This window comes from Bubalus bubalis, chromosome 2 (assembly GCF_019923935.1).
Source record: "Bubalus bubalis isolate 160015118507 breed Murrah chromosome 2, NDDB_SH_1, whole genome shotgun sequence".
NCBI lineage: Eukaryota > Metazoa > Chordata > Mammalia > Artiodactyla > Bovidae > Bubalus > Bubalus bubalis.
In genome coordinates, this window is record NC_059158.1 from 105,967,727 (window position 1) to 105,993,793 (window position 26,067).

A 26,067-nucleotide genomic window follows, 5' to 3' on the forward strand; every position below is an offset into this window, starting at 1 on the left:
ACTATTAAAAATTCCAACATATGGAGGCTGAACAACACGCTGCTGAATAACCAACAAATCACAGAAGAAATCAAAAAAGAAATCAAAATTTGCATAGAAATGAATGAAAATGAAAACACAACAACCCAAAACCTGTGGGACACGGTAAAAGCAGTCCTAAGGGGAAAGTTCATAGCAATACAGGCACACCTCAAGAAACAAGAAAAAAGTCAAATAAATAACCTAACTCTACACCTAAAGCAACTAGAAAAGGAAGAAATGAAGAACCCCAGGGTTAGTAGAAGGAAAGAAATCTTAAAACTTAGAGCAGAAATAAATGCAAAAGAAACAAAAGAGATCATAGCAAAAATCAGCAAAACCAAAAGCTGGTTTTTTGAAAGGATAAATAAAATTGACAAACCATTAGCCAGACTCATCAAGAAACAAAGGGAGAAAAATCAAATCAATAAAATTAGAAATGAAAATGGAGAGATCACAACAGACAACACAGAAATACAAAGGATCATAAGAGAGTACTATCAACAATTATATGCCAATAAAATGGACAACGTGGAAGAAATGGACAAATTCTTAGAAAAGTACAACTTTCCAAAACTCGACCAGGAAGAAATAGAAAATCGTAACAGACCCATCACAAGCACAGAAATTGAAACTGTAATCAAAAATCTTCCAGCAAACAAAAGCCCAGGTCCAGACGGTTTCACAGCTGAATTCTACCAAAAATTTAGAGAAGAGCCAACACCTATCCTGCTCAAACTCTTCCAGAAAATTGCAGAGGATGGTAAACTTCCAAACTCATTCTATGAGGCCACCATCACCCTAATACCAAAACCTGACAAAGATGCCACAAAAAAAGAACACTACAGGCCAATATCACTGATGAACATAGATGCAAAAATCCTTAACAAAATTCTAGCAATCAGAATCCAGCAACACATTAAAAAGATCATACACCATGACCAAGTGGGCTTTATCCCAGGGATGCAAGGATTCTTCAATATCTGCAAATCAATCAATGTAATACACCACATTAACAAATTGAAAAATGAAAACCATATGATTATCTCATTTAATTTCAAATGTTTTGCAAAGTAAGAATGACAGGGTCCCTAGCTGCTTAGTGTTTGATAAGAAGGTTCTCATAACTGCCTTGCCATGTTCTGTATATTTTATTAAGCAGATGCAAATGTTGTTTTGTTCTAAGGTTTGTAGTTAAGCTAAATCTGAGAACTTTCCACTCTATTTTACAAGTAGCAAATTCCTGTGGTCCTTAGTGGTGTCTCGAGTGTGCTTGATGATCCATGGCTATTTGGAGAGAGCTCCCAGGGATATTACCTCTCTGAGGGTCAACCTCAAGTTTCATAAAGCAAATTTATGTTCATATTACAATAGTTTTATAAGCCAAAATGAATATATCTAGTCCTCTGTAATGTTTATGTACCCAGGGAGAAGTAGGCTTAATAATAATATTAATAATATTCCTCAGCAATTCTATTTCTAGCACTCTGATAATGTGACATTAATTATAAGGGAAAGTTATTCCATGTTTTGCAGTTCTACCTTTAGAGACTTTTGTGTCTTTTAAATACCATACAAAGGCACGTAACATGTATGTGATAAGCTTCATTTGTTTTTATATATATGAAAAGTGAAAGATGTATATAATGTTTGATAACATATATATAAATGTTTTATTAAAAGTTTTTCATCCCATATGGAATGGGAATTATTTTCTCTATCTATGGGTAAATAGGGTTGCTCATTACCTCTTTCTCCTCTCTATTCACTCTATCAATTTGTACCCATAATAATAATCTTTATTATTATTATGGGTACAAATTATGGGTACAAATAATAATTTTTATTATCCTCCTGTTCCTTCTTTATCAGAAGTGTTATGACAAAATAAATGCTGTGGTTTTAAGAACCTGGAAGATTCCATCGTAGTCCAAAACTTACAGCTTGTCTGTCTGCTCCTGACTCATTTCGACAGCCCACAAGTAGCAAAAATCAATTTGACTTCTGCTCCTGTTTTCTGTAGTTACCATATAATTTAATTTTTTTAATTTATATAATATCTACCTCCAAAGAGGATGTTAGGTTTCTTGCATTTAAGGTGAGAAAGAATGATTTTTAAAAATTACAACAAAGTACAATATATGCTGATGGGAAACAAATTAGAAGCTATTAAATGTTTCTGGTACTTCATTCTATCAGATTTTTTCAGAACTTACTAGTAACCAAGGCAAAAAGGAAACCTGGGATTTTCAGCAAAAAAGACAAACATGAACACATACACAAATACCTTATAAAAGAATCAGTTCCTACTAAAGCAAACAAAGTAAACTCATTCATTTTTAAACTTAAATTAAGAACCATTTATTTGACTAATATATACAATTTTAAAAGTAAATAATTGGGGGATAGGTATTAGCTACTGAAAAAAAATTAAAAAAACGAGCTTTTAAAATCATGCTCATAGTCCTCTTTTGCAGATACTGTCAACAACAAAAAAAAGGTAGAATTCGATGCACGATACTGGATGCTTGGGGCTGGTGCACTGGGACGACCCAGAGGGATGGAATGGGGAGGGAGGAGGGAGGAGGGTTCAGGATGGGGAACACATGTATACCTGTGGCGGATTCATTTTGATATTTGGCAAATCTAATACAGTTATGTAAAGTTTAAAAATAAAATAAAATTAAAAAAAAAAAAAAAAAAAAAAAAAAAAAAAAGCCAGAAATACTTGGACAAATAAAGTAGAATCTTCTCAGAGAAAAAAAAAAAAAAAAAAAAAAAAAAAAAAAAAAAGGTAGAATTATTTCTCCTGATAAAACATACATTGTAGAGAACAAAATAGACATTTAATAAAATAATCATTAAAATAAAGAAGCTACTTTAGATTTAATGATGCACTGATAATATTTCCAGTTAAATATGATAATTCATTTGTCGTATTAAGGCTTGAAACTTGAGAAATATATATATATATTTAAAATAAATAGTACATATACTGTTTACTGAGTTCCATATAAACTGAAGTTTATCCCATATATGTCACATGCCTTTGTGTGGTATTTCAAAGACACACAAAAATCCCTAAAGCTAGAACTGATAATTATTGTTTAAAACATTTTTAATAAGTTCAATTTTGTTACTTATCTAAGTAATCTGAATATTTATTCTTTTTTTTAATAATCTTATTAACAATAATGAGAGGTGGGCTGCTTTGAAATTTCATTGATCTTTGTGACATATACATATTTGCTGGGCAACAAAATGTATGCTCATTTAATAAGTTGCAGTGGAACTATAAACTTTTAAATGGTGAAAGGAAATCTTTTTGCAAGTTTTATGGGTTTTATAAATCTCACTAAATAATTGCCTTACCACTTCCCTGGCCTAACACCCTAACTCCTCTTTAGAGCATGATAAATATTAATCACAAAATAATAGAATTAGAATGCAATTTATGTTCTGAAAGCAAATCTAGCAAAGAAAAAACAGTCCACATCTAAGGAAAACATAAATGCTCAGGTCAAATTAGTTCAGGATTTTTTGAGTATTTTTTTTTTTTTAGATTTACATGTTAGGCATTTGAATGAATATAATTGGCTTCAAAGAAATGAACACAGATTAAAAGCATTATCAGACAACTAGGCAACACACTTATAAATGCTATCCAGGATTGTTCAGGTGAGAATCCTCTCCATAACACTATACACATACGTATACATATCCTCTGGGTTATGCTGGCAGTCTGATCAAGTGCTCTGTGCTCCCAAGATCCTGACTGGTTTGGAAGGAGAGGCTAAGCTTTCACCTTTAGCCACCCTGGTTAAAATGTCCTGACTTTGGGTTTGAGTCCCAAGCATCCAGAGCTCTGTAGATTCACCCTGGGGCTTCTTGTGTGAGTCTTGTACTCAGACCCTACATACTCATGCTGGCTCCATGCACTACTCCTCAAATACTGTGCTTCCAGCTTCCAAGTACTTCTTTCTTCAGCAAATACTATATTTCTGATCAATAAAGATTTCTTTTTAATTTTTAAGTGTTGCTATATGTTTGTTAATCTAATTTTTTTTCTATTTTTCTGTGTTTAGAACAGAAGGGAGCATTTCAGTTTGTACTTAACCTCTTATTTTAAACTAGAAACTGATATTCTGATCCTGTAATATAACCACATAAAAGAGGTAGAAATGTGTATAGTGTAGTGATTATTCAAAAATAAATAGCAGCAAACAGAGTTTGCTTTTGCTTGCAACCTTTCTATCTAGGTGCTTATTTATTTAGTTATGTTAACTTTTTTAATAGAACAGGTTACATATTCATATAGTTCCTAAACTAAGAACTTATTTTCCTTAAAAGTCTAGCAGTTTGGGCTATGTTAAGAATGAGTGTGTTCCATGCTCATTCATGCTTAACACAGTTGATATATAGACCTGGATGTCTGTTTCTTTTTCCAAGTTAGGGAGGTTTTCAGGTATTATCACTTCTAATTCATAGTCAACTGAATATTTAAACTTGAGGGGTGGCTCTGTAGCCCAGACTGAGCCATCTAGAATCATCTGGTTCTCGATCATGTTGAGGCTTTTTGGGAAGACAGAAACTTTAGGCAGCTTTAAAGAAAGCTGAGCACCGCACTGTTTATAATAGCCAGGACATGGAAGCAACCTAGATGTCCATCATCAGATGAATGGATAAGAAAGCAGTGGTACATATACACAATGGAGTATTATTCAGCCATTAAAAAGAATACATTTGAATCAGTTCTAATGAGGTGGATGAAACTGGAGCCTATTATACAGAGTGAAGTAAGCCAGAAAGAAAAACACGAATACAGTATACTAACGCATATATATGGAATTTAGAAAGATGGTAACAATAACCCTGTGTACGAGACAGCAAAAGAGACACTGATGTATAGAACAGTCTTATGGACTCTGAGAGAGAGGGAGAGGGTGGGAAGATTTGGGAGGATGGCATTGAAACATGTAAAATATCATGTATGAAACGAGTTGCCAGTCCAGGTTCGATGCACGATACTGGATGCTTGGGGCTGGTGCACTGGGACGACCCAGAGGGATGGAATGGGGAGGGAGGAGGGAGGGAGGTTCGGGATGGGGAGCACATGTATACCTGTGGCGGATTCATTTTGATGTTTGGCAAAACTAATACAGTTATGTAAAGTTTAAAAATAAAATTAAATTAAAAAAAAAAAAAAAAGAAAGCTGAGCACCGAAGAATTGATGCTTTTGAACTGTGGTGTTGGAGAAGACTCTTGAGAATCCCTTGGACTTCAGGGACATCCAACCAGTCCATCCTAAAGGAAATCAGTCCTGGGTGTTCATTGGAAGGACTGATGCTGAAGCTGAAACTGGCTACCTGATACGAATAGCTGATTCATTTGAAAAGACCTTGATGCTAGGAAAGATTGAAGGTGGGAGGAAAAGGGGACGACAGAGGATGAGATGGTTGGATGGCATCACCGACTCAATGGACATGAGTTTGAGTAAACTCCGGGAGTTGGTGATGGACAGGGAAGCCTGGCATGCTGCAGTCCATGGGGCCCCAAAGAGTTGGACACGCTTGAATGACTGAACTGAACTGAAAATGCAAAGTCATTTCCTGTGGATCTATTTTTGGGGGTCTATTTGGGACAGAAGACTGTCCTTATGCTGGGATGAGTCCCATAAATACATAAGAAGAAGTTAGAAACATAGTGTTCCTAAATTATTTGTGGTCTGTTTACAAACTATATTAACATAAATTGTTTTGACAATGATAATTTTGAATCTCTCCTTGCTAAACACAGAACGAAAGCTAAAGCTTTCTTCCCTGCCTTGCTGTCAGTACAGAGGGTGTGAATGGTGGCTAAGGATTGAGGAAGCTTCACCTGATAGATGTGGGTGCTAGTCTCTTGTCAAATGTGTCCGTAAGCTTCCTTCTCGCAGGCAGCACCCCAACCAAGCATCTAAAGCAAGATATACTGCTTTCTTCCTCTTCTCCCTACATGGGGTTACCGGTAAAGCTAATATGACCATTACTTAGAGTAATGACTTCTGCAAATACAAGGGTGTTCTTTCTCCCAGTCTCTCCTGTTTCCTTCCTTTAGAAACACTCTGCCCTAGACAACGTGTCCGCAACATGCCCAGAGGGTCTCTGCTTACCCTTCTGTGGTCTGGTGATACCGCCACCTTGAATGTGAACTGCTATTCTTATTACCCTACTAAAGAAGAGCCAACTGGCATGTTGTCAGAAAGCACTATTTAGAATGTGAATCATTACAGAACAAATGAATACTGTGTATAGGACATTTAAAAAAGAGACATTTTTCCTTTTATAATTTTTGTATTTCTACTTGTGGCCTTTTCTTCCCACCTACAGAAGTCTCATTAACATTTCCTGTAAAGCATATTTAGTGGTGCTGAATTCTTCTAGCATTTGCTTATTTGTGAAATGCCTTCACTCTCTTTCAAATTTGAATGATAGTCATGCCAAGCAGGGTATTCTTAGTTGTAGGTTTTTTTTTGTTTTCACCACTTTAAATATATCATGCTACTCCCTTCTGGCCTGCAGAGTTTCTGCTGGAAAGTCAGCTACTGTTTTTTTGGGAGTTCTCTTATGTGTAATAAATTGCTTTTCCCTTGCTGCTTTTTTAAGATTTTCTCTTTATTTTGTTGACATTTTAATTACAAATATGTTTTGGTGTGGACCTCTGTGGGCTGATCTTATTTGGGACCCTCTGTGATTCCTGGACCTGGATGTCTGTTTCCTTTCTCAGGTTAGGGAGGTTTTCAGGAATCATCACTTGTAATAACTTCTCTGCCCCTTTCTTCTCCTTCTGGGACCCTTATAATGTGAATGTTAGTATACTTGATATTGTGCCAGATATCTCTTAAACTGTCCCTCTTTTTCAATTCTTTATTCTGTTTTTCTGCTTAGCTGGAGAAATTTTTACTACTCTGTTTTCCAGTTCACTGATACATTCCTCTGTATCATCTACTCTATTGTTGATTCCTTCTAGTTTATTTCAGTTGTTTCCTTTGGCTTCATTTGGTTCTTCTTTATATTTTCTAACTCTTTGTTCAACTCCTCATTATTTTCACCCATTTTCCTGAATTAATTGAGCATCTTTATAATCATTACTTTGCATTTTTTATTGAGTAGATTATTTATTAACACTTCACTTAGTTCTTTGCAGTTTCCTGCCATTCTTTGGAAAATATTCCTCTGTCTCCTCACTTTGTTTAATTCTCTGTGGTTATTTGTATATTTTAGGGAAGATTTTTATTTTCCTGATCTTAAAGAAGTGTCTTTATATAGGAGATACTATGGGATAGATATGTGTGTGTATATGTATATATGTATACACACATACATATATATATATATATATATATATATATATATATATATAGTTTAATACCTTAAATTTCATGTAAGACTTCTTTAAGCAATGCTGAATAATCTACCCTATTAAACAAATAATTTTTTTCAATATGATAACACATTTACCATTTAAAACTATATTGAATAGCTTTACCAACAGTATATAGAACTCATTTTAGGAAATACATCATAGACTGAAAATACAGCATTAATATTATTTTCAACAGCACTCAGCCTAATTTTAAAAGATCATCACAGATTAAGTTGAAATGAACCTAAACATATTGGTGTTTTAGGCCTTTAGCATGTGAAGGTTAATGTTTATTTTACCGTATAATAAACTCTCAGAAAATTAATTGAAGTTGATTTCTATGAAATTTCCTTAATTATAAGTGCAGATGTTTTTCATTGATGAGTAAATAATAGCCTTAGAATATATAAGAAAAAAAAACATTAGCAATCGAGTCTCAGTTAAAAGCACATTTACTCTTTAGTATTATAGATTAAAATAAAAAATCAGGATGTTCTTCAATAAAATGTTTATCTTATAACCTATGTGTATAACCAAATGATTATGTCTTTATGAGTTTTTTGGAAAAAATTTACTTTGTACTTACCCACAATGTCAGCCATAAGTCCTGAAATAGTCTCATCTCCTATAATCCAAGGACGTTTCCCTACACTGTGACCATAGGCTCCCCTGAAATTGAAAAGGGATATAACAATCTTAGTTTTGGTGTGCATCTGTGTGTATAGTGTGTATCTCTGTGTGTATGTGTGAGTGTGTGTGTGAGTTTTCAAATATCAACATTAGTGACTGAACATTTCTAAGTGAGTCTTTGTAATGTTTTAATAAAAAGCATGCTTTTTAAAAACCAAAAGTAATATTTGAGAACTCTGCTTTTTAACTTGTAATTTTAAAATATTTCTTTGTTTTCTTTTGTTGGTGAGTATAGGGGGAGTTGACCATATAATATTTCATTATCTTTCCTTATTTTGGAGTCTAAGATATTATTTTTTCTCTTTTGAAAATTTTAAGGCTATTTGAATATCTTACCTGTATACCATTCCATATAATTGTATCTATACTACAACATTTTACAGCTACCTGAGGCTAGATATTAAAATGATTATTAATTGCATTTTAAAATATAATTATAATCTATGAATTAAATAGAAGTATATAAAATGTGACTATACTCATGATGACATTTTAAGGTAATAGTGAAACTTGGCAATAATCAGAGACAATACTATATCTTCATCTGCTTGTGTGCTCAGTCCTGTCTTATTCTTTGTGACTCTACGGACAGTAGCCAACCAGGCTCCTCTATCCATGGGATTATCCCAGCAAGAATACTGGAGTGGATTGCAATTTCCTCCTACAGGGAAACTTCCCGACCCTGGGATCACTCCTGTGTTCCCTGAATTGACAGGTGAATTCTTTACCACACTGAGCCACCTGGGAATCCCATATTTTCTAGCAATTTCATCTATCACATTCTAGCTCAATTTTGTTATTCTAGTAAGTATCTCAGTAGGCATAATGGAAAAAACGCTAAATACATAAGATAATGTCAATCCTCAAGTCACTTCTATCAAATGAGGAAGGCAAATACATTTGAAAAATAGGAGAAGAAACCAAGAAAAGAGTGACTTTGTGTGCTGTTACAAACTTGTATATTAGAAAGTTCTGGAATAGACTGTTCTTAATTCTTTTGGAATCCAAAGACTATGTAAACTTGGAAGAAAGGAATAAGCATGTGCTCTATGTATAGTGTTAACTGTGATGAATATATATTCTGGAATTAAATAAGCTGGTAGTGGTGAGCTGGAAAACCTTCTCTTAGAGGTGAAGAGTAGTAGAATACGCCATCCTGAAACATCATTGTGGCACATTCATCGTATTGTGCTATAGGCACTTGAAGAAACAGAAAATCCAAGAAGAGGCTTTCTCTGAACTTTGCTGTCTGCCTAAAGACAGATCCTTCAGAAGAAACTTAGTTATCATAAATCTTCCCAAGAGTTTCATCAACTAAAGAAGATTGACTCTTGGCACAGTGTGTGCATGGCAGTTGCTCAGTTGTGTCCACTGTAGCCTACCAGGCTCCTCTGTCCCTGGAATTCGTCAGGTAAGAATACCCGGGTGGGTTGCCATTTCTTTCTCCAGGGAATTTTCCCAACCCAGGGGTCAAACCCAGGTCTCCTGTACTGCAGGCAGACACATTACCATCTGAGCTACCTGGGAAGCCTCTTAGCAAGGAGAGACTACAAGCAACACCACCCCCCCGGATAAACTTCAGAACTATTCCTCCTATCTATTCTTCAGGGATCCATCCATCTTTCATAGAAGTCCTTAACTATCCCCTAAGAGGCCTGCATCTTTCTTCCTCTTTAGCTATTAAATGAGATTTAAGCTTGAATTCTTAGCCACCTTCAGGAGTCATTCATTTTTCCCTGAATATTCCCTATGTATCCTTTAGGTATTCATGTTAATAAATTGTGTTAATAAGCAAAATTCTTTTTTTATCTTGTTAACCTCTCTTTTATTACAAGGCTATCAGTTAAAACCTCAGAAGGCCAAAGGATTGTTTCTCCTCTACAAAGCAGTGGGGAAACTGGAAAGGAGGATCCCTTGATGATTTCTGTGATATGAATACCCCCCATCAATGAAAATCCTGAATGTTTAACATTTGACTCCATCACCTGGGATGGGCCAGTTCCAGGTCAATACTACGTACGAGGCTACATTTATTAGAGGCTTATAGTACTTAATTTCCCACTTTTATAACAGTAAATGGGTCATAATATGTACCTTAAAGGCTTTGTATGAAAAATAAATAAGATACCATGTGAAAGATCTTGGTACATGGTACCCCTTTTTTGAGTTGTCTTTCCTAATGCAAATCTAATGTTAAAACTCACTTCATCAGCATGTGAGGGCTTCCCTGGTAGCTCAGAAGGTATCTGCCAGCAATGTGGGAGACCGAGGAGACCCGAATTCAATCCCTGGGTTGGAGATCGATCCCTTGGAGATGAAATAGCACACACTTCAGTATGCCTGGAGAATTCTATGGACAGAGGGGCCTGGCACCGGGCTACAGTCCATGGGGTTGCAAGGAGTCAGACACGACTGAGCGACTAACACTGCGCTACACATCAGCATGTGGTGCAAAGCACAGTGTTTAAACTAATACTTCAGTTACCATATAAAGTGAGATGAAGGAAGAAGACTTTGAGAATAAACAGACTATAAGAACTAAGGAGGAAGAGAAAGACAATTGTTAGTGAGTATTATTCATATTATTGTTAGATAGCCTGCAGCTTGCCTCTTTCTTGACTTCCAATATAAATGCTAAAGACAAAAATCTTTATCATTAAATAGTAGTTAAAGGCAGATACTTGGATCCTTTTTTATTTTAATCACATAGAGCTCCATGGCCTTGCTGATAGCACAATACATCTTATTGCGTTTAGGCAGTAAAATTCTATGTTCTGCTTCAGAGAATTTATATCTCAGAATATTATGCCACCTACTTCTCACCCTTGTAGACACCTTGGTAATAGTCTTTAAGGGTCCGTTTCTTCCTGCAATGCTTTTGGCATCTTCCTTCCTTTAAGATGTCACACACAGAATCAACTTCTTCATTTTGCCAGTCTACTAGCCTGGGGTAGTGAAATGTATTTAGGAAGTGTTACCCAAATAAACTCAAAGTGGCCTGTCATTAGAAAGAGCTGATTGGATCACAGTGCAGTTATAAACATACATATTCAATTGAAGAGAAAGCTTATGTTGTTTTCATTCTAAACTGCTTAACGCAGTTGCAGTGTAGGTGCAATCTTCTTTTACTAATGCTGTGAAGGGAAAGAGAGCATAGGAAAGAGTTCACTCACTACCATTGCATCAATCATTGCTGTGAGTCGGCTGAGATGTCTGCAGAGCGGTATTTGCTCATGAAATTAGATTTCAGGATATAAAATCTAATTAGGAAGTTAATAGAAATGTGGATCCTCTTTGAAATAGGACTGCGCTTTAACCATCCTACAGAATGAAAAGTGCCCCTGCTTTTAAAAGCTCCCCCCAGTAAGCAAATAAATAAGACTTCCAAGAGTCTCCCTTAATGATATCACAACTTTTTTCTGTGACCCAGTTGACGATTAGCCAACAGAGATGTCAGGAAAAGCTCTGTAACATGTCATACCATGTACTTCTTTATTCATACTGGAGGCAGAATATGCCACACTAAAACTTGCCACTTGGGCATAAGGATTATTATGTGCTGGAGGTACTTGAAAAAGAGCAAATGCAAGGGGAGGATATCTCTGAACTCGCCTTATCTGCGTGAAGACAGATCCTCCAAAAGAACTCAATTGTCATTAATTCCCTCTTTGGAAGTTTCATCAACAAAGGAAGATTGACTCAGGTCTCAAGAGAGGAGACGAAGTCAGCACCACAGCCAGATAGACTTTGTCATAAACTACCACACTTCCCATCTATTCTTCTAACAGCCTATTCATCCTTCCTAAAATTCATTTACTTTTCTCAGAGTGACCTGTATAGCTCCTCCTTAGCCCTTATTAAGACAATATATAAGCTTTCAAATCTCATTGCTTTTTTTGGATGATCATTTCTTTTTTTCCTGTGGTGCCCTCATGCATGTAATATTAAAAAATAATAAAATTTTATGCCTTTTTCTGTTAATCTGCCTGTTACTTTATTTCCTAGGCCTAGTAATGGACCTATGGAGTAGGGGGCAAGTCTTTCCTCCTCTACAATACACCTTTAATTTTTTAAAGAAAGAAATCCTTAAGTTGAACGAGACTGCAGGTCTGCAGAAGCATGTGTATCCCCTGTGCTTCACCAGCACCCTTTCTGCACACATATTACCATGTAAGCTAAGTCACTGCAAACCAGGCAGTTTGTTCCTACTGTGTAATTCAGTGTGCTATTTTTCTTTTTAAGTAATTCTACCTAAAATGTATCAGTTTTTATAAGAATCCCTATAAAGACGCAACTGTGGCAACATTTTGCTCCCATAAAAAAAGAAAGACATTTATTTATCTAGCAAATGGGATAACCCAGAAGACCAATAATATAGTGATTACTACCTAGGGACACAAAATACATCTTTCAACTTACAATGTGCTCTTTAGGACTGATATAGCTGAATTTTACCACTATGATTACTAACTCATTCTCCTTTAATTGATTTGGGTCATTAGTAAATATTTAATATTAAATATCCCCCCAAATTAAGTTTATTGCCTATCTATCTTGGCAGACCAACAATGAACAAGCATATGATAATGCTGCTTCTTATTGTTGTTATATCTTCTTGCTGATAACTAATTATTATATATCAAAGAGTGAAATTACACTAAAAGTTTTCTATTTCAGAAAATTAAAATAATATAAATATTATTATTTCATCAAACAAATAATTTATTCTCCAAATAAAGTGTTATTAACCTACTTTAGAAATCATATACAGTTGAAAATGAATTTGGAAAATACTAATAAGCATTTAAAAAATACAGAGGTAAGCATTTTAATTTCATAGTCTTGCTTGAATCACTTGAAGTTTTAGAAGAAATCAATTGAGTCCTAAAATATTTCTAAGTGTTCCTGTATTCTTGACTTTTCTTTAGTGTAAAGTAATCAAATATGGCAGTCACATGAATTATAAGATTGAGCTGCATTATGACTAGTGATGGTTTATTTTATAGATAAGTAGGTAATATGTCTACAATAGTCCATGAAAGATGATGACTTAGAAGATAAAAAACATAAGTCAAAAGTCATTTCCCATGTTATAGGTCATGGATGCCCAGAGATTTGATATCAATATCCCAGGGCAATATTTCACTTAGAACACTCAAATTTCTCAGTTACTGTTAAGATTATAAATTTTTAATATTATTTTCCTCTGTTAAGCAAATAATTTTAAGGTACATTATTTAGTGACTGTGTAGCTCTCTTTGACTCAGTTCTCAAAATCTCTCACTGGTCAGAAATGGGGGTGGGCACTGTCTTGGTTTGGGTATCTGCTGAGAAGTAGGGCAGAATTAGGGTTGGAGGAGATGAAGAAGAACAGATAATCAGATAATACTCATTACAATAACAAGTGGCTCCGGGTCCAGAGGCAAACCAAACATACGCAGGGGAAATTTAGTACAAAAACAAAGGCAATAGTTAGAAAGGCAAGTGAAGGAAACAACGGGCCACCAGAGTGGCAGGAAGATTACTTTAAAAGCATGTTTGACCTAAGAAAGAAATCCTAAGAAAGAAACATTGTCCAGACTTAAGGAAAGCCTCCTGAAAATACCACCACCACTGACCCACCATCAGAAAAGAATGGCCCTTAGCACTAGGAGTTACACATTTACTTTCCCTCAGTCTTTCTCTTGGGGAACTCCCAAGCAGTAAAGATTTGCTGGTTATTATCAAGTTGGAAAAGCCCAGTAGAGCCGACCATACTTTCCTACTGAAGCCTAAAACTGCCCACTTTTTGTTAAATTGGTTTTAATCCCTTACTCTGGCTGATAAGTGAATCACTGTAGTGTGTTTTGGTACCCATGTAAAATAAAGTTTACTCCTGCTAATCTGTGTGTGTGTGTGTGTGTGTGTGTGTACGTGCTGCATGATGTGCAACTCTTTGTGTAGCCCGCCAGGCTCTTCTCTCCATGGGATTCTCCAGGCAAGAATACTGGAGTTGGTTATCATTTTCTACTCCAGAGATCTTCCTGACCCAGGGATTGAACTGGCAGACAGATTCTTTACCACTAGTACCACCTAGAAAGCTAATCTATCTGTTGTCAATTAATCCTCAGGCCCCCAACCACTGGAAGGTAAGTCGATAGAGGAAAGTTTTCCTTCCAGCACAACATTAGCTGAAAAGGCTAGAGTGGAGTTTTAAGCTAAATATTTAGGAGCAAAAAAATGAATAAAAAAACCCATTTGAGATTAAAGATTGGGGGTGGGATGGAAGGAAACAAGACCATATTCATGAACCTCAAATACTACTGATATCGCTGGGCTGGCAGCACCATGATGTTGACTGGGACACCACAGTTTACAACAAAAAGACTAAATAAAACCAACTAGGTATCTAATCTTTTACTCAGAAGAAGTCTTTTTAAAGTCCAGTTTACATTGCTTGAAGCATTACAGCATACTTCCTTGCTAAATCGTCTGTCTGATGAAAAATTGGTAGGGGGGGTTAAGAGTATGTAAGTTTCTGTTGTCACAATGTAAAATATAAAATTGAAAGGTAGCAACAATAGGAGGATATTATGACAGAGAGGCACCCTGTCTGAACATAACTGGAGTAAGTTTTGAGAATAATCAACCAGTCTTTTAATAAAGTAGGATAATTGAAAGGATACAAATAGGATAGCAGAGCAGCATATTTTAGAGTATACATGAAGGATAAAAATGCACAGTTTGCTGAACAAATATCTAAGAGGCAAAGACACTCTCCAAATTTCAAGTTCAATCTAATTATCTACTATATTTTACATTTAGGCCAAAAATGAATATGAACCATTTTTATAAACTCTGACCCTCATATTTTAAAATACCAAAGCCTGCAAGTGCAGAATGCTTCCAAATGTAGTGATATTTACTTTTCAAAGTATGCATAAATGTTATGCAAATAAAATTATAATAGGCCTAATAAATTGTGTAAAACTCTATTATTCTTGCACTGAGTTGTGAACTTACATTCTTAACCACTAAAAATAAGAACTCTGCAGTGTTATCTAATAACCATGGTAGTAATCATTGGCACAGTCAGTTTAAACTTAACTTTAAAGAAGAGGTTTTGCTCCCAATAGAAAAGACCACTGACCTGAAGAATATAGAAAGCTGGAAAAGTCATTTTGAGTTTCTATGAGAACTAAATAACTTGCTCAGAATTCTTATCTGGTATGGTTTCATATTCCTGAATTTCTTTTTTCCCTTGTGCTTTAGGTTTAGCTTCCTGCTCATCCTTTTTCTCAGAGAAAATTTTCTCAGAGAATTCTGAGCAAGTTATTTAGTTCTCATATTTTTGCAATCCCACTGCTGGGCATACACACTGAGGAAACCAGAATTGAAAGAGACACGTGTACCCCAATGTTCCTCGCAGCTCTGTTTATAATAGCCAGGACATGGAAGCAACCTAGATGTCCATCAGCAGATGAATGGATAAGAAAGCTGTGGTACATATACACAATGGAGCATTACTCAGCCATTGAAAAGAATACATTTGAATCAGTTCTAATGAGGTGGATGAAACTGGAGCCTATTATACAGAGTGAAGTAAGCCAGAAAGAAAAACACCAATACAGTATAGTAACACATATATATGGAATTTAGAAAGATGGTAACAATAACCCTGTATACGAGACAACAAAAGAGACACTGATGTATAGAACAGTCTTTTGGACTCTGCGGGAGAGGGAGAGGGTGGGATGATTTGGGAGAATGGCATTGAAACATGTATAATATCATATATGAAACGAGTCACCAGTCCAGGTTCGATGCACAATACTGGATGCTTGGGGTTGGTGCACTGGGATGACCCAGAGGGATGGTATGGGGAGGGAGGAGGGAGGAGGGTTCAGGATGGGGAACACACATATACCTGTGGAGGATTCATTTTGATATATGGCAAAACCAATACAATATTGTAAAGTTAAAAATTTAAAAAAAAAGACTTACAGGCAAAAATAAATAAATAAATAAAATACTTATACTATTTTTAATATTCAAATAATATAAATATTTAAATAGTTAAGATATTTTTTAAAAATCCAGTTTTAGCTGTCATGAATTATTAGGGAAGGATAAGAAGTATATAAGATTAAGTTATTTTCCTTAAGGGATTTATAATATAGCTAAAAATATGAAACTAATGTAAGTAGATACCTCCAAACCGCCTATTGTAGAGCAGTGATTACGATTACACTAGATATTCCGCAAGGGGTAATGAGTGGTTGAGAAGGTTGATGTTTAAGAGATGAGAATTGAGGTAAGTAGAGAGTATGGAGGGTTTCATGACCAGAAGAGTAAAAGCAGGACAGAAAAATGGAGAAAAACATGAATCCTAATGTAAGATTCCTACACAATTAGAGTGAACCTGCTAAACAAAGCCCCAGTGGAGCATCTACTCAATGAAAGTTATAGTTGCTTAATCGTGTCCAATTCTTTTGCAACCCCATGGACTGTAACCCGCGAGGGTCCTCTGGCCATGGGATTCCCCAGGCAGGAATACTGGAATGAGTTGCCATGCCCTTCTCCAGGGAATCTTCCCAATCCAGGAATTGAACTAAGGTCTCCTGCATTGCAGGCATAGGCATGAATCTTTACCATCTGAGCCAACAAGGATATGCATCTGCTCAATAATCAAGTTCAGTTTGGTGAGGGAAGTACTGTCTGTTTCACTCAACCTCTTGTCCCCCCTCAACAATTTTTATTTTCTTATTTATAAAAATTGGTGTGCTAGAGTTTAGCCAAGAACTAACCATGAAAACACTAAACTGAATCCTAAATATTAACTCCTTTGTTAGTAATTAAAAAAAATAAAATAATTGCTTATGACATAGATGTGCCAATTCAGAAGAGGAGCTTAATTTTTAAAATATTTTAAAAGCTTTACTATTGATTCTACCACTAATTTGCCAGATGACCTTATTTACTGATCCTCAGTTATTTCGTCCATAAAATGAGAATATTTTATCACTCATTGAACACAATTTTTATCACTGATTGAACACAATCCCTCTGGTCCTCTCTGATCTAATATTCTAAGATTCTGCTTTAAATCTTTTCAAATATTAGACAGTCTAGAGTGATTTTTACAATTCTTGTATGAGATGTTGATTGTTAGCTTTTGAAATAATACTTACATTTTGGCCCATTTATCTAGTTCCTCTTCCAGGTATGTTTTAACCATTTTTGGTTGAAGGCCAAGAGAATTTCCCGAGAAATAGATAGCTTCTTCATCCTTATTCACTAACGATAAATCAACTGAAATAGAAGAAAATGAAAAAAAAATACTATTCAATTAATTAACATTATTCCATTTGACATTGTTTATCCACTACAAACAATTAATGTACTTAACTCCAAGAAGGATGAGAAATATCTTACAATTCCTTCCAAGTATAGCATCAGGTTCTCTTAAAAATAATATTTTACATTTATATTTTAATATATAATTTAAATATTTAGATGCTTCTGTTTAGATCTGTCATATGTATTATGCTCCACAAAGAAATCTAGATCAACAAGTACTTCCAATAGTAATAGCCAATAGAAAAAAGTTAAAACAAGAATTTCTACAGAAATTATATCAGCCTATCTAGTTATAGCAGAAGGTTATCAGAATTTGACAAGTAATGATACTCTGCAATAACTGGTGTTGCAGCATATAGAAACAATCTAAATGATTATCGATATATCTGAAGTGGATATAGTAAATGTGTACATTTTTATTCTCTCTCTATGCACACATGTTTAGGCAAAGGCTCTTTTCTTTATTCACTTCTTATTCAAATAAATGAGAGCTACACTAATTTTTATTTCTACCTTGGTTGCAATAAATACAATTTCAGCAGTAAATCAATCCATATGGTTAAAGTATTTCCTAGAAATGCACAAGTTTATAATTATGTTCTTCTAAGTTTTATCTTAATTCTATTGAAAGAAAGATTAAACTTCTGCTAAAATTTTACTGGAATAATTTGGTTGTATTCTTGTCTTTATTTAGATTACTTAAACCTTTGCTGACTTTTTAAAGGCCACCATTTAATTCAACCTGACAGCCTTTATAGATACTGTCTCTGTTTTTCATTGGCATCTCTTAAGTCTGACTCTTTCTCAAATTGGAACCAGTCCATTGTTCCATGTCTGGTTCTAACTGTTGCTTCTTGACCTGTATACAGATTTCTCACGAGGCAGGTAAAGTGGTTTGGTATTCCCATCTATTGAAGAATATTCCAGTTTGTTGTGATCCACACAGTCAAAGGCTTTAGCATAGTCAAGGAAGCAGATGTTTTTTTCTGGAATTCTCTTGCTTTTTTGATGCTCCAACAGATGTTGGCAATTTGATCTTTCATTCCTCTGCCTTTTTTGAATCCAGTTTGAACATCTGGAAGTTCTCAGTTCATATACTATTGAAGCCTAGCTTGGAGAATTTTGAGCATTACTTTGCTAGTGTGTGAGATGAGTGCAGTTGTGCTGTAGTTTGAGCATTCTTTGGCATTCCCTTTCTTTGGGATTAGAATGAACACTGACCTTTTCCAGTCCTGTGGCCACTGCTGAGTTTCCAAATTTTCTGACATCTTGAGTGCAGCACTTTCACAGTATCATCTTGTAGGAATTGAAATAGCTCAACTGGAATTCCATCACCTCCACCAGCTTTGTTCATAGTGATGCTGCCTAAGGCCCACTTGACTTCTCACTCCAGGATGCCTGATTCTAGGTGAGTGATCACACCGTATGGTTATCTGGGTCATTAAGATCTTTTTTGTTTAGTTCTTCTGTGTATTCTTGTCACCTTTTCTTAGTTTCTTCTGCTTCTGTGAGGTCCAAAAGTTTTCTATCTTTTATTGTGCCCATCTTTGCATGAAATGTTCCCTTGGTATTTCTAATTTTCTTGAAGAGATCTTTAATTTTTCCCATTCTATGGTTTTCCTCTATTTCTCTGCATTGATCGCTTAGGAAGGCTTTCTTATTGTTCCTTGATATTCTTTGAAACTCTGCATTCAGATGGATATAGCTTTCTTTTTCTCCTTTCCTTTTTGCTTCCCTTTTTTTCTCAGCTATTTGTAAGGCCTCCGTTTTTGCCTTTTTGCATTTCTTTTTCTTGTTCAAGAAGCAACAGTTAGAACCAGACATGGAACAACAGACTGGTCCAAATTGGGGAAGAGTATGTCAAGGCTGCATATAGTCATCCTGCGTATTTAGCTTATATGCAGAATATATCATGTGAAAGGTCCAACTGAATGAAGCATAACCTGGAATCCAGATTTCTGGGAGAAATATCAAACACCTCAGCTATGCAGATGACACTATCTTTATGGCAGAAAGTGAAGAGGAACTAAAAAGCCTCTTGATGAAAGTGAAAGAGGAGAGTGAAAAAGCTGGCTTAAAACTAGACATTCAGAAAACTAAGATCATAGCATCTGGTCCCATCACTTCATGGCAAATAGATGGGGAAACCATGAAAACAGTGACAGACTTTATTTTCTTGGGCTCCAAAATCACTGCACATGTTGACTGCTGCCATGAAATTAAAAGACGCTTGCTACCTGGAAGAAAAGCTCTGACAAACCTAGACAGAATATTAAAAAGCAGAGATTTTACTTTGCCAACAAAGTTCCACATAGTCAAAGCTATAGTTTTTCCTATAGTGATGTATGGATATGAGAACTGAACCATAAAGACAGCTGGGCACTGAAGAATTGATGCTTTTAAACTGTGGTGTTGGAGAAGACTCTTGAGAGTCCCTTGGACTGCAAGGAGATCAAACCAGTTAATCCTAAAGGAAATCTGTCCTGAGTACTCATTGGAAGGACTGATGCTGAAGCTGAATCTCCAATCCTTTGGCTACCTGAGGCAAAGAGCTGACTCTCTGAAAAAAAGACCTTGATGCTGGAAAAGTTGAGGGCAGGAGAGAAGAGGGCCAGCTGGTTTGATGGCATTATCAACTCAATGGACATGAGTTTGAACAAGCTCCAGGAATTGCTGATGGACAGGGAAGCCTGGCATGCTGCAGTCCATGGGGTTGCAAAGAGTCAGACACGACTGAGTGACTGAACTGAACTGAAGCCTGTCCCAATAAACAGATGTAAATATTGTTCATACATTTAAATTGGATTAATCTAACAGTTCTTTGTCAATCTAGAGAATAAATTTTGAACGATTTTATTCAGAATTCAGAAGTTTCAGTCAGTGCACCATGGCTTAGATTTCAACTGAGCATTCTAAAAGTAGTTTAAAGACTAAATATGTTCTGTGTGTGTCAGCCTTATCAACAACCCAGGAAGAGGAGGCAACCACCCAGATATCTGCTCCCATGTTTTGTTTTTGTCTTGTTTTTTCTTAGTGGTGCTTTTATAGACAACTAAGTATTGGGTTTGGCATAGTCAATAAAGCAGAAGTAGATAGTTTTCTGGAACTCTGGCTTTTTCGATGATCCAAAGGATGTTGGCAATTTGATCTCTGGTTCCTCTGCCTTTTCTGAATCCAGCTTGAACATCTGGAAGTTCACAGTTCACTTACTATCAGATCCTGGCATGGAGAATTTTGAGCATTACTTTGCTAGTGTGTGAGATGAATGCAATGTGCGGTAGTTTGACCAGCCTCCTGAGAAATATATATACAAATTAAGAAGCAACAGTTAGAACTGGACATGGAGCAAAAGACTGGTTCCAAACTGGGAAAGGAGCATGTCAAGGCTGTATATTGTCACCCTGCTTATTTAACTTATATGCAGAGTACATCATGAGAAATGCTGGACTGGATGAAGCACAAGCTGGAATCAAGATTGCCGGGAGAAATATCAATAACTTCGGATCTGCAGATGACATCACACTTATTGGAGAAAGCAAAGAAGAAATAAAGAGCCTCTTGGTAAAAGTGAAAGAGGATGGTGAAAAAGTTGGCTTAAAATTCAACGTTCAGAAAACTAAGATCATGGCATCTGGTCCCATCACTTCATGGTGAACAGATGGGGAAACAATGGAAACAGTGACAGAGGGCTCCTAAATCACTGCAGATGGTGACTGCAGCCATGGAATTAAAAGACACTTGCTGCTTGGAAGAAAAGTTGTGACCAACTTAGACAGCATATTAAAAAGCAGAGACATTACTTTGCCAACAAAGGTCCATTTAGTCAAAGCTATGGTTTTTGCAGTAGTCATGTATGGATGTGAGAGTTGGACTATAAAGAAAGCTAAGCACTGAAGAATTGATGCTTTTGAACTGTGGTGTTGGAAAAGACTCTTGAGAGTCCCCTGGACTGCAAAGAGATCCAACCAGTCCATCCTAAAGGAAATCAGTCCTGAATAATCACTGGAAAAACTGATGCTGAAGCTGAAACTCCAGTCTTTTGGCCACCTGATGCGAAGAACTGACTCATTGGAAAAGACCCTCATGATTCGAAAGACTGAAGGCAGGAGGAAAAGGGGATGACAGAGGATGAGATGGTTAGACAACATCACTGACTCAAAGCACATGAGTTTGAGTAAACTCTGGGGGTTCTTGATGGACAGGGAGGTCTGGCGTATTGCAGTCCATGGGGTCACAAAAAGACAGACACCGCTGAGTGACTGAACTGAACTGAACTGAAATATTGGGTTACTGTTATTTAGAAAATCCTTTTAAAAATGTGTTCTTATGGAAGAAAAGCAGAATTGTATTTTGTCACATGTCTTCCAAAAGTGGGTTCCCCATTTTCTTTATTTTCCTTTTACTTGGTTACATTTTTTTTTTTAAGTCTTAAAGCACATCTAATGACATCATAAGAGCATTCCATTGGCATTAGGTAAAGAAGTACAACAGAGTATCAAGAAAGTACCTTTTATAATAAGAATGATGAGATAACATTCAACTCTCCAGCCCAATCCCATCAGATCTTTGCAACATCAAAGACCTATAGACCTTTAAGCTGTGGGGGCCTCAGCTTCTCTTGTGCCAGAAGAATGATAAGAAAATTTGGTATTGAAATTTGGTGCTCTTGGCTGTCATGGGGTTCTGTACTAATTTCTAGAAACATACAGCCTGCCAGAATTGAATTAAGAAGAAATAGACAACTTGAACAGACCAATCATTATTAGATAAAATGAGTTTGTAATAGGAAAAAACAAAATCAAATCAATACCTCCCAGCAAACAAAAGTCCAGGACGGGACAGCTTCACAAGGGAATTCTAGCAAAAATATAAAGGATAACTAATACCTATCCTCCTCAAACTATCCCCCAAAGTTGAAAAGAACACTCTCAAATTTGTTTTATGAGTCCACAATTGCCCTGATATAAAAACAAAACAGACTACAAAAACTACAAAACAAAAACTGCAACAACAACAAAAATGCAGATCTGTATCTTTGATGACTATAGATGCAAAAGTACTCAATGAAATATTAGCAAATGGAATCTAATATAAAAAATGATCATACACCATAATTGAATTGGATTTATTTCATAGTCACAAGGATGGCTCAGGATTCACAAATCAATGTGATGCACCACATTAACAGTAGGAAGGATAAAAATCTCATGATTATCTCAATAGATACAGCAAAAACTTTTCACAAAATTCAATATCCACACATGATTAAAAAAAAAAAAAAAACTACTCTCATCAAAGCAGATCTAGAGGGACAATATCTCAACATAATAAAGGTCATTTAAGCCAAACTCATACTAATGACTCATCACATCAGAAAGAATAAAACACCCAGAAAACAAAAAAATAAATAAATAGCTAAAATAGGGAAAGACCTATACTCTGAAAACATTAATGAAGGAAATTGAAGGTGATGCAAATAAATGGAAAGTTATCTCATGAGGTTAAGCTGAAAGAATTAATGTTGTTAAAATGACCATGTTACCCAAAGCAATCTTCATATTCAATCCAATGCCTATCAAAATACCCATGAATTTTTTCACAGAACTAGAATAAATAACCCTAAATTTCATATGGAATTCTGAAAGGCCCCAAATTGTCAGCAATCTTGAGAAAATAAACAAAGCTGGAGGTGTCACCCTCTCAGACTTCAGACTATTTTATAAAACAACAGAAATCAAAACAATGTGGTTTTAAACAAACACAGACATGTATCAATGGAACAGAATAGAGATCCCAGAATAGAGAATTGCACAAAGAAAACACTCCCTTAAATTCCTAACTCCTTGTTACAGCCCAGGAACTTTTTCCATATACCATACTTGAAGGGTCAAGTATGGATGTGAGAGTTGGACTATAAAGAAAGCTGAGAGCCGAAGAATTGATGCTTTTGAACTGTGGTGTTGGAGAAGACACATGAGAGTCTCTTGGACTGCAAGAAGATCCAACCAGTCCACCCTAAAGGAGATCAGTCCTGGTTGTTCATTGGAAGGACTGATGTTGAAGCTGAAACTCCAATACTTTGGCCACCTGATGAGAAGAGCTGACTCATTTGAAAAGACCCTGATGCTAGGAAAGATTGAGGGCAGGAGCGGAAGGGGACGACAGAGGATGAGATGGTTGGATGGCATCATCGACTCAATGGACATGGGTTTGGGTAAATTCCAGGAGTTGGTAATGGACAGGGAGGCCTGGCATGCTGCGGTTCATGGGGTCACAAAGAGTTGGACACTACTGAATGACTGAACTGAACTGAACTGATACTTGAAAGGAAAAGGAAATATGTTGAACATAGGATTTCCAAATTGTTATCAGCTTCTGAATTTTCCTCACCTACAGGATCCATTGTTTGTTTTCTGAATGTCTGGAGCTGTTCTTCATTTGTGCCAAGAGAAGTCCCTTGGTTAGAATGTCCATTATTTTCTGGACCTCAGATTCAGTCATGACTCATTGATTTCCATCTTTAAATTATCAATTGTCATGTCAATTATTCTTGATTGTCTTGCTGATCATTGCTGATAATTTTCTGCTGCTTCCTAATAGCTTAAGTCCAAGTCTAGAGTCTTCTGAAATAAAATCATGAGAATGGATAAGATCCAGGTATGTTCATGGTCTGGGAAGAGTTCCTTTTCTGAAAATATTCATTGCATTTATTCTTTCTTCCAAAGTCAAGTTTGACATAAACTGGTCATTTTTATTCTTCAGGATATTTTCTGTGTGTTTAAAGTTTCTTAGCATACTGAGGATTTGGTATTCTGCCAAAATATGTATTTTGGAAATGATGCATTCATATTACTTTTCTTTGAGTAGGAGATATCAATTTGGACATACATTTTTTTGTAATTTCTCAACAGTTCTCTTGCATATGTTGCCATTGGCCTCCAGATATTCCCTTTCATATTGTATTAGTGTACATCTTATCGAGCTCATTTTAGCCTGATTACATCTATACACTCTATCTCCCAATAAGGTAACTTTCTGTAGTACTTGGGGTTAGGACACATAAGCTTTTAGGGATACAATTCAACCCATAGCATCCTCCTTGAAGGTTCACTTGACTTTAAATAGTCTAAGAACTCAAGAGTTTCAGCTTTCTACAAAAAGGCCTCACCTCATTTGTCTGGAAGTCTCATCTGTTGACAAAGGTTGTTATATGATTGATATAGAGTTCATGATTTTGGATATTCGTTTGCTTCTTAGTAATTTCAGTGCATCAAAAATGTGTATCACTCCGGAACTTAATTGCATATTCTTTAAGTTCATTCATATGTCTCAAACCTAATCCAAGAACCAATTTCATTTTTCCTTCTTAAATATAAATCAAAATTTCAACATCACTTCCAATTCAAAGCTTTATGCATTACCAGCTCAGGGTTGATCTAATTCAGAAAAGTATAGTTTGAAACAGAGGAATATGTTGACTGTAGTTTGTTCTTGTTCCTCACTGCTGCTACTTTTAATTTCGTAAATGAAATGAGGAAATAAAGACAAGAAAAACTTAATCTAGCTTTAGTGCCTTTATATTAGTAGATCTTTCCTTTATGGGTTACTTTTTTTGTCCTTTTTTTCTGTAGCAGTGCCTCTTACTGGAGACTTCCTATATTTAGTTACCTCAAGTAGTGAATGCACACTTCAGCTGATGTCTTTTGATCCTATTTACTATCACTGCCTGCCACCTTTTCCAGTATATTTCAAGACCGTTACTGCTGTAGTTAAAATAAGCCAACAAGTAGCCCTCCCAGGTCAGGTGCTTTTGAAGTGATTTAAATTCTACTATATTTCACTAGGTTCAGCTACCTGAAAGGAAATATGCCCCCTAAATATATTAATTATTGGCATTCTAATGAAGCTATTTTAAATTTTTAGTTGTAACTATTTTAGTCTTTGAATAGAATTCTATGTCTTCAACATATATAAATTTTCTACTATAATGCTGTCCACAAAAAGAACACTCAGTGTGTTTAGAACAGCCAACTAATATTACTAGAGTTGGCCAAACAGCATCCTAATTGTAAATATGTTGGTAGATACCAGTATTGGATATTATGTCTTTGGAAGAGATAGTCATTTTAAAATCATAAATATGTGGGTATAATACTCTTTATACCAGTTATTATAATCTATTCATGAAAGATTAATTTTTAAGACTTATATATATATGTATATGTATGCTGCTGCTAAGTCGCTTCAGTCGTGTCCAACTCTGTGCGACCCCATAGACGGCAGCCCACCAGGTTCCCCTGTCCCTGGGATTCTCCAGGCAAGAACACTGGAGTGGGTTGCCATGTCCTTCTCCAATGCATGAAAGTGAAAAGTGAAAGTGAAGTCGCTCAGTCGTATCTGACTCTTAGCGACCCCATGGACTGCAGCCTACCAGGCTCCTCCATCCATGGGATTTTCCAGGCAAGAGTACTGGAGTGGGGTGCTATTGCCTTCTCCATATATATGTGTATGTGTATGTGTGTGTGTGTGTATATATATATATATATATCCTTATGATCTTTATATAAAGAAAGCTGAGCACTGAAGAATATATGCTTTTGAACTGTGGTGTTGGA

General features: G+C 35.9%; 1 protein-coding gene across 14 annotated transcripts in view; it reads right to left on the reverse strand.

Annotated features, from left to right (window-relative positions):
• The window catches only part of KYNU (kynureninase), a 137,999-nt gene that overhangs the window by 91,073 nt on the left and 20,859 nt on the right, over positions 1 to 26,067 (reverse strand). For all 14 annotated transcript variants that reach the window (XM_044935814.1, XM_044935811.1, XM_025276847.2 and 11 more), the window contains 2 exons: positions 17,284 to 17,404; positions 8,010 to 8,092 (listed from right to left, as the gene is read on the reverse strand). In XM_044935814.1, the coding sequence (XP_044791749.1) occupies positions 8,010 to 8,092; positions 17,284 to 17,404 (204 nt within the window). The remainder of the gene's footprint in view (positions 1 to 8,009; positions 8,093 to 17,283; positions 17,405 to 26,067) is intronic.